This window comes from Schistosoma mansoni, assembly GCF_000237925.1.
Source record: "Schistosoma mansoni, WGS project CABG00000000 data, supercontig 0037, strain Puerto Rico, whole genome shotgun sequence".
Lineage (NCBI taxonomy): Eukaryota > Metazoa > Platyhelminthes > Trematoda > Strigeidida > Schistosomatidae > Schistosoma > Schistosoma mansoni.
In genome coordinates, this window is record NW_017386026.1 from 962,982 (window position 1) to 981,208 (window position 18,227).

At 31.6% G+C, this 18,227-nt stretch overlaps 1 protein-coding gene across 1 annotated transcript in view; it reads left to right on the forward strand.

The window, feature by feature from the left end:
• The window catches only part of Smp_167450 (acid sensing ion channel 4, pituitary, putative), a gene marked incomplete at both ends in the record, with an annotated part of 29,604 nt that extends 11,776 nt beyond the window's left edge, over positions 1-17,828 (forward strand). The window contains 6 exons of the mRNA XM_018790746.1: positions 5,239-5,513; positions 7,633-7,729; positions 10,011-10,348; positions 15,074-15,987; positions 17,685-17,776; positions 17,812-17,828. Coding sequence (XP_018645986.1) covers positions 5,239-5,513; positions 7,633-7,729; positions 10,011-10,348; positions 15,074-15,987; positions 17,685-17,776; positions 17,812-17,828 — 1,733 coding nt within the window. The remainder of the gene's footprint in view (positions 1-5,238; positions 5,514-7,632; positions 7,730-10,010; positions 10,349-15,073; positions 15,988-17,684; positions 17,777-17,811) is intronic.
• Positions 17,829-18,227: the final 399 nt, after the last annotated feature.

The window sequence follows — 18,227 nt, forward strand, 5'->3', positions numbered from 1 at the left end:
TATATATATATTTACTAACTTGAGTGTATAAGATTTAGTAAAACAGGAAACATTATCATTTGTAGACAGGTAATATTTCTTTAAAAAAGACCGTACATTATTGGGAACATTACGTGGGTGATATTTACCATTAGATTACATTGTCAACATGTCCCAATATACCTAATTAATCATATATATATTTACTCTCTATTCATTAATATTTAGAGTTTCACTAAAAGTGTATTATTCCAAAAATAGCAATAAAGTTATTACGTCCAAAAGTTAATGTAATAATAAACAACTTATATGTTATTAACACAAATAAAAGTTAAGGGACGTTACTTAAATCAGCAGGCTGGTGAGTGTTCTGTTGAGTTTGGTACCAGAATCCACAATTATAGATAATTAATCATTTCAATGAGGTTGATATGGCTCCAGTAAGTTAGCCAAATGTAGAATACAATGGGAATGTTACAACAGTCTATAAATATAGATGATAGTTAATTAATAGTTCTGTTATCACATCCACAAGCATGATAGAACGACAGGCGTGTGTATAAGAGTGTATTTATTTATGAACAGTTAACAATGTCGTGTTATGTGGGATTCAAAACGGAAGGAAGTCAGTATTCAAGGTCATACACTTGAACAACAAGTATAATTGCTTAGTGATAAATGTACAGATTGTGAAAATAAACAAAATAAATACAAAAAGTATCAAAAACTATGTACAAAATAGGTTTATTAGGCCTATCTCCACAAGTTGGAACTGTTAAATGACTTTCATAAGATTATAGTATGAAAAGGATTTATTAATCCCATTTAGATACTAAACTTTCTGCGAACAACAAAGATGTACTGCTTAGTAGATGTATACTCTCTTTTACTTAAAAAAAAATTAACTTAAAATATAAAACTTTGTAAAATTATCTCATGTTTTCATTTCAGATTGTGTACTAATTTTTAAGTTCAAAAATCAATAATTTTTTTTCCCGTAAATTTCAAAAACGAGTCTTAGACAATTAATTCATGCATTATAGTCGGTTAACATTTTGATATACTTGTCATAGGTGTATAGAAAATGGAAATCCTATGAAGGTGAGAGGATCTCGTTTATTATCCTACATAGTTAAATTGATAAGAACTTTGTAACTGTGTAGTAAACATTTGCAATAATAAAATTAAACCATAATTTCAGTTTATAGATGAAAATCTACTGAAACAACAAAACGTTTCCATAAAAATGAAAAAGCCAAAATAAACTTTCAATAAACATGAGCTTTGATATGGTTAACTAATTAAGCTAAATTAATTTTGTCGTGATTCAGTAGAACAAATATATGATTTATCTACCTGACAGTAGGTCTATGAATGGGAAACCAATAAAAAAATATCTGATAATTCTGTTCCGTTTATAATCATCGTCTTTCATTTCAAGCCAACGAAAGTTTGTCAAGACATAGATTAGATACCTAAACGATACTCTATTGCTGTAAAGTTGGTGTGTATAGACGTATGGATTACAAGTGAATACTTTAAGTTAAATGACATCACTTTATCGCGCTATAATGCTTTTTGTTCATTTAGTGTTATTGTTGACTATTTAAATGTTATACGGATGTCTTTTCTTTACTTAGTCTAATTACTTAAGATAGATAGAGGTTAATGAATAATCACATACGAACTATTTTCATTTTGTCTAGGTACTCCTTTATCTGTCGGGTATACTGTGTTGTTTGGTGTTTTCATAGAAATGATATCTAAGATAAAAGTATCCGTCTGTATAGGCTTGTGTATATTCCTAAATTGCATTGAAATCATCAAGTGGTCAAAGCTGAACAACCAGCGAAAACCTTGAAGCGCTGGACAGGTGCTTCACGCAATTTTGATACTACTTAAAAGTGCGTGTACACGATTCTGCGACGGGAAGTCGAATCCTGGACCTTCGGTCTCGAGTAAGAAGGCTTAATTTCAAGAGCTATGATAAATGACTCGACAATGTCGAAGTCTACTTCAATCAGTCCACGATAACGTGAGACCATCTATTGCCTTTAGCGGGCACCTTCTTCACTCTTAACATCCTTGAACCATCGACTGTAAGATAAGACTAAACTGATTTCAATTTCATTTTAGTCTACATCATCCCGCTCTATTGTTTTATCTAACATCAACCTCTGATAAACCCCACTGTGCACAATATTCTTTGTATAAATTCATATTGTGTATTCAGTCTGTTTTCAGAGATCAATAGTATGTTAAAATACTATTTATATTAGAATAGTCGAATAATGTATGAACTAATGTAAAAAAAATAGTGATTTTACAATATGTAATTTCTAATTTAACGTAATTAAAATTACTTCTATTTTTAAACAGTTTACGTTACTTACCTAACATTTGATAAAATGTCAATAGGAAAATGGACATTTTGTTTTAATATATAACCAATACTCATAGTTCTAATGGAATATAGTTGGTGATCTTAACTGATTGTTTGAAAATTGCCTTATAAAGAACATGAATATACTAAGTTCTTGGTGAAGAGTTTATTAAAAAATCTATAAATAAATAAAAATATTTTTATAGTTAAAATCATGAGTCAATTGAAGCTAGACCACCTTAGAAAGCCTGGAAGCACTGGACGGCCGTTTCGTCCTATTGTGGGACTCCTCAGCAGTGCACATCCACGATCCCGCCTTGCGAGATTCGAACCCAGGACCTACAAGTGTCGCGCCAGAGCACTTGACCGATAGACCACTGAGCCAGCATCCAACGGTGTTAATGTCTAACTTCAACCAATCGACGAAGTTGAGCAACCATTCATCAATTGTCTTCAGTGAGTTACAACAGATGTGGTTGAACTCCACTGGTCACTGCTTTACACTAGAACTCAAGGAAACATCCCTTGAAGTCAGTCACTAGTGAGTATATGATTATAGATCAGAAGGGATTTTGTGGGGATTTCAGTATTTTCATAGTTGAAATCTCCACAAAACTCCTTTTGATAAAAATATTTTTATAGAAAATTTATAGAATAGATATGTGATTTCTTTAGTGCCAGTTCAAAATTGATGGTAACAACATAGATGTACTTACTGTTTGTTATCTTATAGATCTTGAATTTTAAAATTACCTTATATATTTCATTCTGGAAATTTATTCTTCTTTCTCTAGTCATATTACTTGTGTTGAATCCATTCTTTTACGGTTAGTATTGGTACTAAGTTTACCATTTTGTCATTTGTCTTGATAATCTCATCGTACCACACTGATTCAGTTTGATAACATGAACCAATTCATATATGTCTAAGAATACATGTTGTTTTATGATTTACTGATTATTGAAAATCAACCACCTCTAAAACAACATTTCATGTGAGCTTGAATATTCTTTTTTGATGAGAAGTCTGTAACTAGGACAACTTTTAGAGGATTTACATTATAATTGTTGCTTTTTTCTTTCTGAACAATTTACTATAGTTTATTTAATTTAAACAATACATTGAATTTGTAATAGTATTATTTGCTTGAACAGTTTCATGCTTCAATATATTCAATGAATGATGATAATTTCTTTCTTTCTTTAAGTAGAATGTTTTCTTCTGTTGAAAATTTGTATGTATTAATTTCTATACATGAAACATGATAAAAGATACATTGGAATGAATTTTTTATTTCAGAGTGATCTTTTTTTTGGATTATTGCTGGTATTAATATATATATGTCTGTAACAATAAATGAATAATACGGATTTTTATCTGATGTACGGATGTTGTGTTTGTTAGAAACGTCATTGGTGAGGTCAACTCTTTGCTGAACGTTTAAAGTTCACTGAAAATATGTGGTAGTATATAAGACACAAAAATCATTTATATTAAATAAGCAATGACTATATGCACTAATGCATTACAGTAGTAACGTATGATACAATAATGAGTATAAGTATTTGATTTTCATTTATGAGAATGTTTTGAAAAAGCATTAAAGAATACCGTCTGAAATTCTATATTTAGCGATAGGAATATATATGAATTCGGATAAATGTTATATCGATTGGGTGCGTGTGTGCCATCTTTAATATATGACGTAATAAGACCACCAGTTGTTATATCGATTAAGTGCGTACGTTCTTGCCCAGTTGATATATATGACGTGATAAGACCACCAATTAGAGAGCAGTGAATTTATTGATCGCCTAATGGTATGCAAAACTAGTCTTGACTAGTCTTGAGTACTTATCAGTTCTGCGATCTGCTTAGCCCAGCCAGTTAAGTCCAGAACACCAATATTAGCCTCTGAAATATCAATCATTATTCACAAACATACTGGGTCTATATACCAAACAAACTGACCACATCGTTCCATAGAATAGAAAATAACATCTGTACAAGATTTGGTCAAATGTGGCTGTGAATAGGGGGAACAGTAATCAATATACTGGGGATACTCAAGAATGGTAAATTGTATAATAATAGTTCATAGATCAAAATAAAGCTTATAATAAGAGGAACACGAATAGGAATAGTTTAGTTACTTAACAATTATACAATAGGAAATATACATATCATATTGGTCCATAAATAGTCCTCAAAGTTACCATTCATAAATCTGCACGGGATACAACAATAAATCATTCTGTGTAGTTGATGAGAAACAATGAGCTAAATTTTCATGACCAGTAGAACTCTCCTGAATTCTCCAGTAGTATGTTATTGCTCTGCCATCACTAGTGATTCAGTTCTTATCTTTCAGTACCACAGTCTAAAGTTAAAAAAGATTTATTCCACTTAGTTCTGAAACCATCTGTCATATGAACTGAATTTACTGTCTGGCAACATTTTCAGTTAGTAGACACTATCATATGCTTATATAGATGTGTCCATTCAAAAAAACAGCTAAGTGTTCTCAACTCATCATGAAATCTGAAACACATATTTTATATACGTCAGATTTTTATTGAATAAAGGTGGTGCTTGCTAAGTTATATAAAAATCAAAAGCTCGACTCTGTTTGTAGACGTTTCTGACTATTACTAAATGAAACCTTGGTTAGGAAAGTAAAGCTGTTCAGCATTTTTTCACTTTTACTATTTCTATGAATAATATCAGTTGTTAATTAAAAGTATTTTCAAAGATGGCAAAATTGTTATCATAAATAAAAGTAAGACTTATGTTTCATAACATCTTGTCAAGTTCAACAATTCTTACTTTCTACCATAATATTAAAATGTGTACATCTTTTTTGTAAAATATTTAGTTCATGAAGTTAGAATTGTGTTAGATTCACAAGATTACGATTATATCATACCTCATAAAGGATTAATCGGATTCCATTTATGGATACATCCTAACGAACAAAAAGCGTCTTATATTCTTGATCTGAAAGACGATAAAGATAATCTGTGGAAAAATACACAAAATGAAAACGCAGTAGATTTCAATTCATTACAACAATCAAACGTTATACAATCGAATGAGATAACTGTTAGTACAGAATTTCAAACATTGATACGTGTGGCTTTAGATATGAATGTGAGTTCATACAATTTTAATTTACATTCAATATTACTGTTTATGTTAAAAGAATAATCATTGTCTGTTTTACTTCACGAACTAAAATTAGTTAAATGGTCGCTGAAAATCAAGGAGCACTAAATAGTTCTTTGGTCCTACTATAGAGATTCTCAGTAGTGTACATCAACTGCCTCATTAGGGAACGACTATTAGGTTTAAAGGAGTTGATACTCAGTGGTGTACATATTTGACTGCTATCAACCCTATGTCCACTGCTGACTAATGTAGAAAGGTAATCCAAGAGGCTTTAGTGTGAAGTCGTGACCAGTGAAGCTCAACCATGCCGGGTTTGTAGTGGTTACCCATTGGTGACATTACAATATTATTCTTAATATTCCTAGGATAGAGTAACTGTCCTGTGATTGCCAGTTTACTATAGTTGTCTAACTAAGGCAAGTTTATGATGTAAACTATAAAGTTCAGCAACCTCCACAGACTTCTTACCGCCATAATTATCTTACCAGCCAAAACTTTGGTTCCCAACAAGTGAACAAATCAAGACATGCACCAAGAAATTTGATAGGAACTAGATTATATAGAGATATCTTTCTTCAAACAAGAACTATATTATACGTATTGAAAAACTGTCTGTTAAATATAAAACTCCAGATATCCTTTGTTAAATTTAAATTGCCTGCTTCGTATAAACAGTTGTCTATTTCTCTTTAGAAAAACATATGTAAATGTAAAATTCTAGATTGTTTTATCAAACCTCTACCGATATAGTGGATTATAAATCAGTATAAGACGGCCATGATCCATGGGTTGAAATTTACTGACAAGCGGCAGCCAGATTAAATTATTAAATAACTGTAGTTACATCTGTGAACTATGAGTTGCAACACAGCCGCTTGATTGTGTTATGCTCGTTGCAGAAAGTTTATAGTCCTAGTGCCTACTGCCGTACAGGCTTATAGATAATTTTCGCTATTAAACTTCTAACTGAGACAAATCTCGTTGGTTTTAGATTGTCAAATGTGGTCAGTCCATATGAGGAATTTTCTTCTAATGTGATGATAGGATGTTTAAAAAACAAGTAGTTAAGCTGATTTATGAAGAAGAATAAGGTATTTGTACTGTATGGATCGACATTCGTCTGAAAAGAATTTTATTTCATGACTTCGTACTATGTCAGTCTAAAAACAAATTACGCCGTTTTTGTGTTCGACAAGACGTGAAATTTCATCATATTTCATCATACAAGAAATGCTATAAAACTAACTATACCTGAGACTTTAGTTGATGAATCTTAATGGTCGGTCATATTTTTAAAAAATACGAAATCATTGTAAAGTAGCAAACGACATTCTGTATGTTTGATCCGTAAGCATTCTATCAGGATCTGCGAATTCTTATTAAATCATATCAATTATCAGATATACTTTGACGTATAGTAACGTTCGTACATAATTACTTATATTCAGTGATGATTATCATCACTAGGTTTGTGGACACTAATTTCAGTATTTGGCGCTTTTGCAAGCTATACAGTATTTTGATGTTCGACTTGTAAAAATCGTATTTATTTGTCATTCAACGATAGTTTGTCAACCGTTGGAACATTTTGAATTTCTATTAAGTCAGTATTTTCGTTAATACCACTAACTATTTATACGAGAAGAATATCATTGCGAAGACAATGATCTAGCAATATTGAACCCACAAGGGATCATTTCGTTTGGCCGTGGAACCCTTAAAGTATCAACTATGAAATAACATCTGAGAGGCGATATAAGCTATTAAATTCGACTAAACTATTTCCTATCTGGAACCACAATAATCTTTCCAGTTACCACATTTATTAGACATAATAACCACTAAATCTACTCATTTATAAAAGGACAAGCTTATTCTTTGGTAATTACATGATCTTCATTCATTAACATAAGTGCTTCAATAAGTTGTTTATCAGTCACACCAGTCTTTTTTTTCTGTAAAAACTACATATTAAAGTCTTTGAGAGAGTGGAAATGAACGATAATTAGTGAAGCCTATTATTACTTTGTCAAAATGTTAGATGAAAGTTGGTTCTGTACTTTCATGAAACTGTTCTATTATAATCTTTGCAATTTATTAGGTTCATTACAAACAAACCAATATGAAGAATAGATTGTGTTCAACATCAACGGGATTTAAAGAATGTGAACAAAATGCCAACCAGAATTCACCGACAGGTATCGTTTATAACTTTGTTTAAAATTACTTTAAGTTTGAATTTAAGCATTACAATATCATAAGCTAGTGAACTTAGATGAATTACTGATATTTGCAAGCTACAACTACAATACTGTTTGTAACTAATCGTCAAATTAATCAAAGGTGTAGGCGAAAATACTCGTCAGTAGTATTACGCAAACATTAGAGCTAAATCAAGAAAATCTTCACATTTTTATGATTTATGATTTAGTAGAAAGAGTAGATAATTTTGTTGTTTAAGCAGGTGCTAATCAGGATAGAGAAGATGACTTTTAGGTTTTTAGCCAAAATTAATAATCAATATTTGGTCCTTATAAAAGCCTGATTATATAGATAGTCTATATCTTTGCAGACAAACACATGTCACTGATTTTTAGATCTATGAACAGCAAAACTGGCAGAGGAATCCTACAGATTTATTGTTTATATAAAAATACTTTACTCTTTGTGGCGTTATAGTTTATTTTCCACTAACTAATCATTAAAAAAAACTGTTTTCTGATTGACTAACTATTGACTAATATTTGTCTCGGTTGTTTTCGTAGCCCGTCTCTATACTATAATTTTGCCAAACATTTTTGAAAACAGTTAGAAGTTTATTATTTTTGTGATCACTTTAAGTTAAAATAAACGTTTACCGTTGTACTTTCATGAGCTGACATTATTCAAGTCGAAGTCGTTAGGTGGATGAAAGTATTTATCATCTGGAAGAGTTGAATGAACGGTAGCGGTGGGAACCGAGACCCAGGTTTTGTCCGGCTTGCGACTATTTAGGTGGATGTACCCGCACCTTAGTCCCGATCTTCATAAAGATGATAGAACTCAGTAACTTTTTTGATAAACCAGGCTGCAGTGGGGAAAACCAATTTATTGGTCAATATAAAATAACACAGTGGCTTAGTAAAATATGGAAATCATACATTAAATACATCATTTGCACAGTTTCTTTAGGTTTTTCCTACATACCCCATCATTCCTCTAATTCTGTTGTTATTTCTATTGCTCTCCTACTTTTTCCTGTTCTCTTCACTTCAATATTCTGATGGCATGCATTCCAATTACGGTCCGTGCTACATACCACTTATACTGCCAGCGTCAATAGCATACACTGCACTTTAACTTCGAAAGCCGAATGGATTAATCATTTGGCTACTGAGTTCAGATAACTACTGGCTTGTACAACGGAAACGAATCCTAATTCAGATATAATGACTCAAATCCCCCCATTCTTGATAGGCAAAACTATTATCGGTCAAATTTTCTTTTAGCTTATGTCCAACCTGTGTGAACTGAATCAGTATTTTCTTTAGGTCACAAGCATTTTTAATCAAAGTTGCGTAGTGGCTAGCAGTAGAGTCCTGGAATGAACATAAAAATTGGGTCACAGATACATCTAGGCAATAAAGTTCAAAGAAGGCGAAACATGAGTCCTAGATTCCCCTGATAGACACCTATCTAGTTTACTGAAATACGCTCATGACTTCATACAATTCTGAGGCGATCCGTTCAGGATGCACATATATCAAAGGATACTAATCAGTTACAGTCCTCAACACTAACGAACGTGAATGATCACTATCTTAAAAATGAAAATATTTGTGCTTTCTCAAGAAAAATTGGGGGCTTACAGTGATACAAGAATATAACATAAAATGACTTATAGATCAAGTTAGTGAGAAAAATTATAAAAATACGGATAATCATTCCCAATCTTTAAATCCTTCAGATGATCAGTATTAAGCTTAAAATCTTTATCTTATGCAAATCGTAATATAACACATTCTTAATTAAGAGGGAGGTTTTGTGGGGATTTTAGTAATTAGCAGTGCGCACAATAAGACGAAAAGGTCGTCCAGTGCTTCCAGGTTTTCCATGGTGGTCTAGCTTCAATTGACTCATGATTTCAACCACATAGCATTCTTAATTGTTTTAAAATATTCACAAATATCAGAATAAATTGAGTACATTACAAACCCATATTATGAAGTATCACAATTTTAAGATGCGCATTACTTGAAATGTGGTTATAGTATTCGAAAAACAGAATATAACAGATATATTCACATATTTCATATATACTATTCTTAAGTAGAGTATATTTGTTTTGAGTTTCTAGTTGTCGCATGCGAAAAGTTCGGCAAGCTTATCTGTATCAGAAAACACCACCCATAACATACACTGATTTTGATGCTAACAACTTTATATGTACAAACTGCTGATAATCAACTAGTTTTCATTCCCTCACAATTTCATTTTTAGATTTATCAGAAGATACTATTTCGTTTTCTGACAAGTACAATCATAATGTTTGGAATGCCCGCATTGTATCTGCAACACAATCTTCGAAAGCGACAATAATGTACAGTTTACTGGCGTTACGTAATCCGAATTTATTTATACGAAATAAAATTGATTTGGAACGGGGTCTACGAATACAACAACGTGCATTCATTCAGTTGACTAATGAAACAGCTTTCAATGAGTTACGAAACCTTGTTCCAAATTATGATGATTTAAGAAATCAACTAATAAGTATAAAACAACTACTACATGAAATTGAGATAGGAATTTGGCGAGATCAACGAGAAGCCTTACAAGTAGGACTGAAATGTTTTTATTTTTGTGATATAAGAACTGTGAAGTCTTGTTCCTCAAGGTAGATGCCAAAATTTTTAACCTACTTTTATAAACAAAAAGTGGAAACATTTTTTTTTACAAATTAACATTCGTTAGGGATACACTGAAAAACAAGTGATCAATATACTGTGATTTTATTTCAGTATGGGACTTCTCACCAGTCGGGAAAAATTAATTCATGTCTCTGAAAAAGTACGCTGTTTAGAGCACTGTATCGGCATCCGTTGATCATTAGTTTACTGTCGCTGGTTGTCATTATTGATAACTGACTCACTTATCGAAATATATTAGACCATATGACTGTTAATAAATTGACCCTATACATTTGATCGATTAATTATAAGTTCAATATGGTTAGGGACTTCATAGTTCAAATCACGAATCGATATTATACATACCACCACTAGCATTGAATGGTGGCTTCATTGTATATATGAGACTCGTCGTATGCGCGATCCCAAACTCACGAATCGAACCCAGGACCTTGAGTTCACTCGAAACGTATTTCAATATCTCTATGATAAAAATTTATGAGGCAAAGTTTCAAATAGCTAAGAAACGACAGAGAAATTTTATGAAACAGAAATTTTGTTTATACAAATATTCGTCAAGATTAAAACGAATAGCTTGACAAAAATTGGGCGAAATTTGGTTGTCCTGACACATTAATGCGACTTAAACTTCGTTTTAAATTAACAGTTTTTCAAATATTGTTATATCCCGTGCAGATTTATGAATGGTAACTTTGAGGACTATTTATGGACCAATATGATATGTATATTTCCTATTGTATAATTGTTAAGTAACTAAACTATTCCTATTCGTGTTCCTCTTATTATAAGCTTTATTTTGATCTATGAACTATTATTATACAATTTACCATTCTTGAGTATCCCCAGTATATTGATTACTGTTCCCCCTATTCACAGCCACATTTGACCAAATCTTGTACAGATGTTATTTTCTATTCTATGGAACGATGTGGTCAGTTTGTTTGGTATATAGACCCAGTATGTTTGTGAATAATGATTGATATTTCAGAGGCTAATATTGGTGTTCTGGACTTAACTGGCTGGGCTAAGCAGATCGCAGAACTGATAAGTACTCAAGACTAGTCAAGACTAGTTTTGCATACCATTAGGCGATCAATAAATTCACTGCTCTCTAATTGGTGGTCTTATCACGTCATATATATCAACTGGGCAAGAACGTACGCACTTAATCGATATAACAACTGGTGGTCTTATTACGTCATATATTAAAGATGGCACACACGCACCCAATCGATATAACATTTATCCGAATTCATATATATTCCTATCGCTAAATATAGAATTTCAGACGGTATACTTTAATGCTTTTTCAAAACATTCTCATAAATGAAAATCAAATACTTATACTCATTATTGTATCATACGTTACTACTGTAATGCATTAGTGCATATAGTCATTGCTTATTTAATATAAATGATTTTTGTGTCTTATATACTACCACATATTTTCAGTGAACTTTAAACGTTCAGCAAAGAGTTGACCTCACCAATGACGTTTCTAACAAACACAACATCCGTACATCAGATAAAAATCCGTATTATTCATTTATTGTTACAGACATATATATATTAATACCAGCAATAATCCAAAAAAAAGATCACTCTGAAATAAAAAATTCATTCCAATGTATCTTTTATCATTTTCATGTATAGAAATTAATACATACAAATTTTCACCAGAAGAAAACATTGAGCGATCAATAAATTCGCTCTTCTATAATAGGCGGAGATCATCACTTCATATATCAAACAGGGCACACGTTTGCACGCACACAATATAACAAAAAAATGGACGTACCCGTTTTGTTTAAACTATATTTCGACTGTACAGTAACTAATGAACTTCAACTAGCAATTAATTTTGTACTAATTTTCGTTTCAAGGGATAAAAATATTTTCTCAATCCATCTAAACAGATGCTTTTTTCTTTTACATGAAAGATATATAGTCAATAAATATAATCAATAAACATAAGTCCAGAGTAAATATTCTTTTATCAAGTGGTTTCTCTAAAGAAATATATATATATATATATATATATATATATAGGACTCAAAACTATAAATTTTTGAAACAATATCCAAATAAATTTATGTTACTATGTATGTTATTGAGTTCTTTTAATGATTGAGTCACATTCTTTTGTTTGTCATACATGGCTTTATCATCAAATAAAGTCCTACGTTTTACTTATACTGCAAGTCATTTATTATTAACTAAAAACCAATCCGACATAATCAACCTATAACTTAGCACTTACTTGCATCTCCTCAAGTTATCACACCGTACCAGCACAATGAAATGAAATTATCGAGATAAACACCGAATCAGTACATGCAATACTAGTAATAGTAGTAGAACGATTAGAAGTAAAAACTACCCGGTATCGAAATGATTCGCGAAGGACAAATAAGCAGAATGAAAGTTACAAAACATTTCTGAAACTTGGGTTTTAAGAAAGTCAGAGAGTGAACGAATCTGTGGCATTGTAAGTGAATGCGAGTCATATTATCCAACTTTTCTAACCATTCGTTGCGGTGACCACACCTACTCCTTTCAGGCAATCGGGATCTACCAATATTTTTCACTTCTACAAACTATACACAGTTCAGTTTAGATCGAATTTTATCTCCTTTTACCAGACATTTTCTGAGTCTATTCGCCAGTCACACACAGAGTAAAACCTGACATTTATGAGCATCAGTCCACGTTTCCGCACCATAAAATCATGGAAATGAAAGTATTAAAACAAACCATAGAGTGGTCAAAATACTAACAATATCAACAATAGTAAAAACTATAAGGTATAGAAATGAAAAAAGTGAATGCATCTACGCCACTGTGAAACTTTCTGAGCTATGTCAAACATCGTCTGCACCAACTGATAATGATTGTCGCATGGAACCCTACCAGTTGGTATACATCTATATTGGTCAGTACAATAATACACATATTAGACATAAATGATACAGTGTATGTTTAAAAGGTTTTCATTTTAATTATTTCGTAGTTCTAATTCTTTTTTTTCAAGTCTTATAGAAATGCTCAATATAATTATTTATTCAATTGTGATGAATTAATCACATTAACGTGATGACATTATGATGATGATGACATGAATAAGTTCATTAGCAATTAAGGCGCCATAAATCGGCTAAATGAAACATGAAATAAATGAATGAATAGAAGAAAAAGTTTATAAAAATGACAACTGAGATGAATATGAATATACTACTGATTTATTATTCAGGAATTTTTAGTACAAAAGTTGAATAAGGTAAAGAGTATGTAGTCTCCTATTTTCAAACAAAAGATAGATATTTTTAGTACACAAGCTAATTAATTATAAATATTTGATAAAACGGGAATAGTGTAAACTAAGCTTTGTAATATATATTATGATTTCATGAATATATTCTCCACATATATATCACATTTCCTGTAGCGAATACTGTGCTTCTTCTTCCATTATTCAAACATTATTCAAGAATAAATACATCCCTAATCACTTCTAACTGACTTAAGTGTACTGTGAAATAACTGAATATTCTTTATTTTCTCAAATATTTGCAAGTTCTAATTCACGAGACTCGCGCATTTAATCTCAAACTAGGACGAAACATTTATCTCATGTTTCAAGATTTTCAGTAATTCCTCACTTCATGTTAGGTTGACACTTTCAGTTTAAAACATAGATATATGAATAAAGAATTGGTTGAAGTTAGACATTAATACCGTTGGATGCTGGCTCAGTGGTCTATCGGTCAAGTGCTCTGGTGCGACACTGGTAGGTCCTGGGTTCGAATCTCGCAAGGCGGGATCGTGGATGTGCACTGCTGAGGAGTCCCACAATAGGACGAAACGGCCGTCCAGTGCTTCCAGGCTTTCTAAGGTGGTCTAGCTTCAATTGACTTATGATTTCAAGTAAATATAAAGGATATATTTTTTCAATAAATTCTCTTCAGATTCTACACTCAGATGAAGTCATAAACCATCCAACTAGAATCTAATAGTATTAAGTAGAGTTTCAAGTTGGTTATGATTTCCACTATATAATTCATTTACTACCATATGTATTTGCATTATGCAACGTAATATGCATATCAACTCCATAGAGTACTACAATGAATGGAAAAGGCCGATGGTCATGCAATTAATTAAGTCATTGAAATTGTAGATGTAGTTGACACAGGTTGGTCCTGTATTTATGCTGCTTGGTTTTAAAGTTCATGTTAGATAACTTTGAAGCAGTCCACAAGTAGCCCTGTCAGCAAGATCAGATAGATGTCCAATTAAGTTACAGCCGTTCAGTAATGTGGACTGTCTTTGAACGTCCAGTCTAAATAATGATTTATAATGTTATCATATTTAATTCTTATCATCATTACTACTTGTTGATGCGAAGACGAAATTCACTATGGGAAGGAGGGCAAGCGCACTTGGATTAGAGGGTCTTGAATATTTCAGATAAGTCTTATTTACTAGTTTTTACTATCACGAAACGTAACTTCGAATCGGGAGAAAAACTCACAAGATTACGTTAACTGATTAAACAGTTCACTCATATTTCCTTAACGCTACCGTTTAATTATACATACCTTTTTCTCAAATTCTACTTTATTATTTCTGCAGATGACACCTACAGATTCAGTCTGTTCAAAAATGGTCATAGGATATTTTGAAACTTTGATCAATATAATACAATCATTTAAAGATGAGTTATGCAAATTATCATCAGTTGATGTTTTCTATACAACTGGTTTTTTTAATTGTTTAAATCATAGTCAACCAATGTATGATTATCATTCCCAATTAAATATGAATAATACATATCAGTTTCCATCATATAATCGTTTAGCTTCATTACGATTTCAAGCCCATCCAAGAACTAATAATCATACATCTATAATGCATGATCCTGTTAATCATATTGATATGAATTATTATGAAAATATGCAAAATCCTTCATTAATCGAATTACAAATTATCCAATTATTTTTCACGAATATAACATATAATTCCAAGTTAAAAGATGTTTTGAGAAAGTACTTAAAACTTTTATCAGCAAAACGTATGCAGATGGCTACACGAACTAGTAATACTCGGTATGGCCTTTCTTTAACATCCCACTCATCACAATCGTCTTCGTCCACATCTTCAACAAACTCTCTAACATCCATTCCTTCTTCTTCAATCGTTCTTTCTTCGTCACCAACTTCCACATCATCATCGCCGTTGACATTATTGTCTTCTTCTTCGGGATCAACCATTACGTCCCATTCTCTTCAACCTCCAGACAGAACAATTAATCAGAATTCATTAAATAACGCAGAAACTAACCAACCATTATGTATATCACATGTTCAAATTCATATCGATTCAATATACAAGGTAAAATTAGAAAAGTTAGGAGAAGCTATTGCTACATGTTTACAAAGATTGGAGTTATTTCAAACAAGTATGAATTGGATCATTAAATGGAATAAACAAATTTTAAAAACGTTTTCAATCGATTATGAACATTTACAAAAAGTAGATGAAAAAAAGTTAGTATTTGGTTGTAATATATTGTTTCCTGTATCATATTGATTATATTTTGTAATAGAAACTTCTCATTGCATTATCGAAATTTACCAAAGGGACTAATTGTTATAAAACAGATAATGTATTTGCGGTGTTCTTGGGGTTGAGTTCTCGGACACGAAATCGAAGGTCTTGAGTTCGATTCCTGATGTAGGTGATGCGGATACATACTGCTAATAAATCTCGTTATACGACGAAATGGCTGTCCAGTGCTTTCAGATTTTCGGTGCCCACTCATCCAACATCAGTGCGTGATGTTTGCTATGAAATTTGTATCAGTTAAGCTTAAACTGTTAACCTCTACTTAATGATAAATTAAAACTACTTAAACCCTACTTAAATGAATGTATTTTCATACAGGTGTATGTTGGATTGAGAGGTTTATACCATCATTATTTATATGACTGAGATTTTGATTTTTACTACTGATCGTTAATTATTGTGTGAAACATCCAGTGTGATCGTTGTAAAGCTGCTATTGTTTTTATTTTTAACTTTATCTTCTAACCTACATCTAATAACATTATGCTCTAGTCAATGTACTGTTTGTCTGGCTACTTCATAGTATCAAGAATTTAAAGCGCTCTCCATAAGTCATTAGAGGTGAGATTTTTGTGTCTCAAATATTTCAAAAATCTTTAAATCAATTGCGTTTGCTGATTTAAAATGCTTACAGAGTTCAGATGAGATTACATGAATAGATAGCAGGAATTTTATTTTATTAGATCACACACTCCCCGTTCGCATCTGTCTGGTTTCGACTGTACGACAGAAGAATTACAATGGATTTTAAAAATTTACAAAGCTACACAAAAGACTTCCTAATAATCCCATAGAATTAAAAAGTTTACAGGTTAAATCAGTGATAACAGTACATGCTATTTTCACTATTTGTCAAATTGACATTAAAAATACCATAATATAGAATGCTTATTCCAACCATAAAGAGAGGCGAGTAGCCAAAGTGTTCCACATGCTAAGTCTCTCTGCCCTCAGTAGGAAAGAAGGCCTGACTATTCATCCAAACTAGATTGATCATCTCAAAGACCACATTTGACCCTATTCATCTATATAATCTAAACACACTCACACATACTCGATTTCAACCCCATTATTTCATAATACGAATGTACACAGTTTTCATACCCACCTTTTGACACAAAAATTAGGACAGTGATATATCATACAGGTTCAGCTTGCTAAAGTTTGCTCTCAAGTTAGCTCTTTTGAAACGGATCTTCGCACATTACTCAGCCTAGCTTTTCAAAAGATTAGGGCAGTCAACCAATAGCTTAATCATTGAATATATATATCGAAATTATTAAAATTTCAGTAGGATTGCATTATAAACTATTAAGAAATATAAAATATCAAAAAGGAAGTTATGTGTTAATCTACCAGTTAATGAACAACTGCTAATATTCTGATAATTTTCAAAAGAGAGAAAATTGTCCATTTGATATACATGAAAGATTGAATGATTAAATATTGTAAAAATATCTAAATATGAAGTGTGATAAACTTAAACAAAAATGATCAATTATTGTGAATAAGAAATTGAATAAATATTTTGTATAGAAAGATTGATAAACTAACTATATAGATTAACATTTAAAGACTATTTAAAGACTATTGTTTTCGAACATTAATTAATTTTCAGCCTTGTTGCATTCACTGTACAATTTGAAATTATTGGAAATGATATAAGTATGACACAATTAACACCTATGGATAAATTATTTAATCCTTTTGGTAAGTTAAATATTCACCTTTTTTTATAACATCAGGTATGAGTGAATTTTAAAATATATTTGATTACCTTAATTGACAATAATGTGTATTTATTGTAAGCCAAAACAGATGGTGGTTATCAGTGGAATCCAGGATTGCTAGCCACTATCCATCTCTGCTTACCATGCTTGTGAATTAAGGCTATATTGAGGCAATACGCACATTATGCACATATGCCAATTAGAGACTGACTAGTTGCAGTCCTATCAAATCGATGGGAAGATTCAAACAAACAATACTGAATGAATTTGATTATTAACATATGTTTAAAAGATCGCGTTGTTGATATTCTTGACTGAATTTTGGTTAGTCTATGTTGTCACATGTGTATCTTGTACGGATAACTTCTACGTCTTCATTTTCTAACTGATTTGGGCAATCAGTGGAAGTCTAGATATGTGTTCCATCTGTT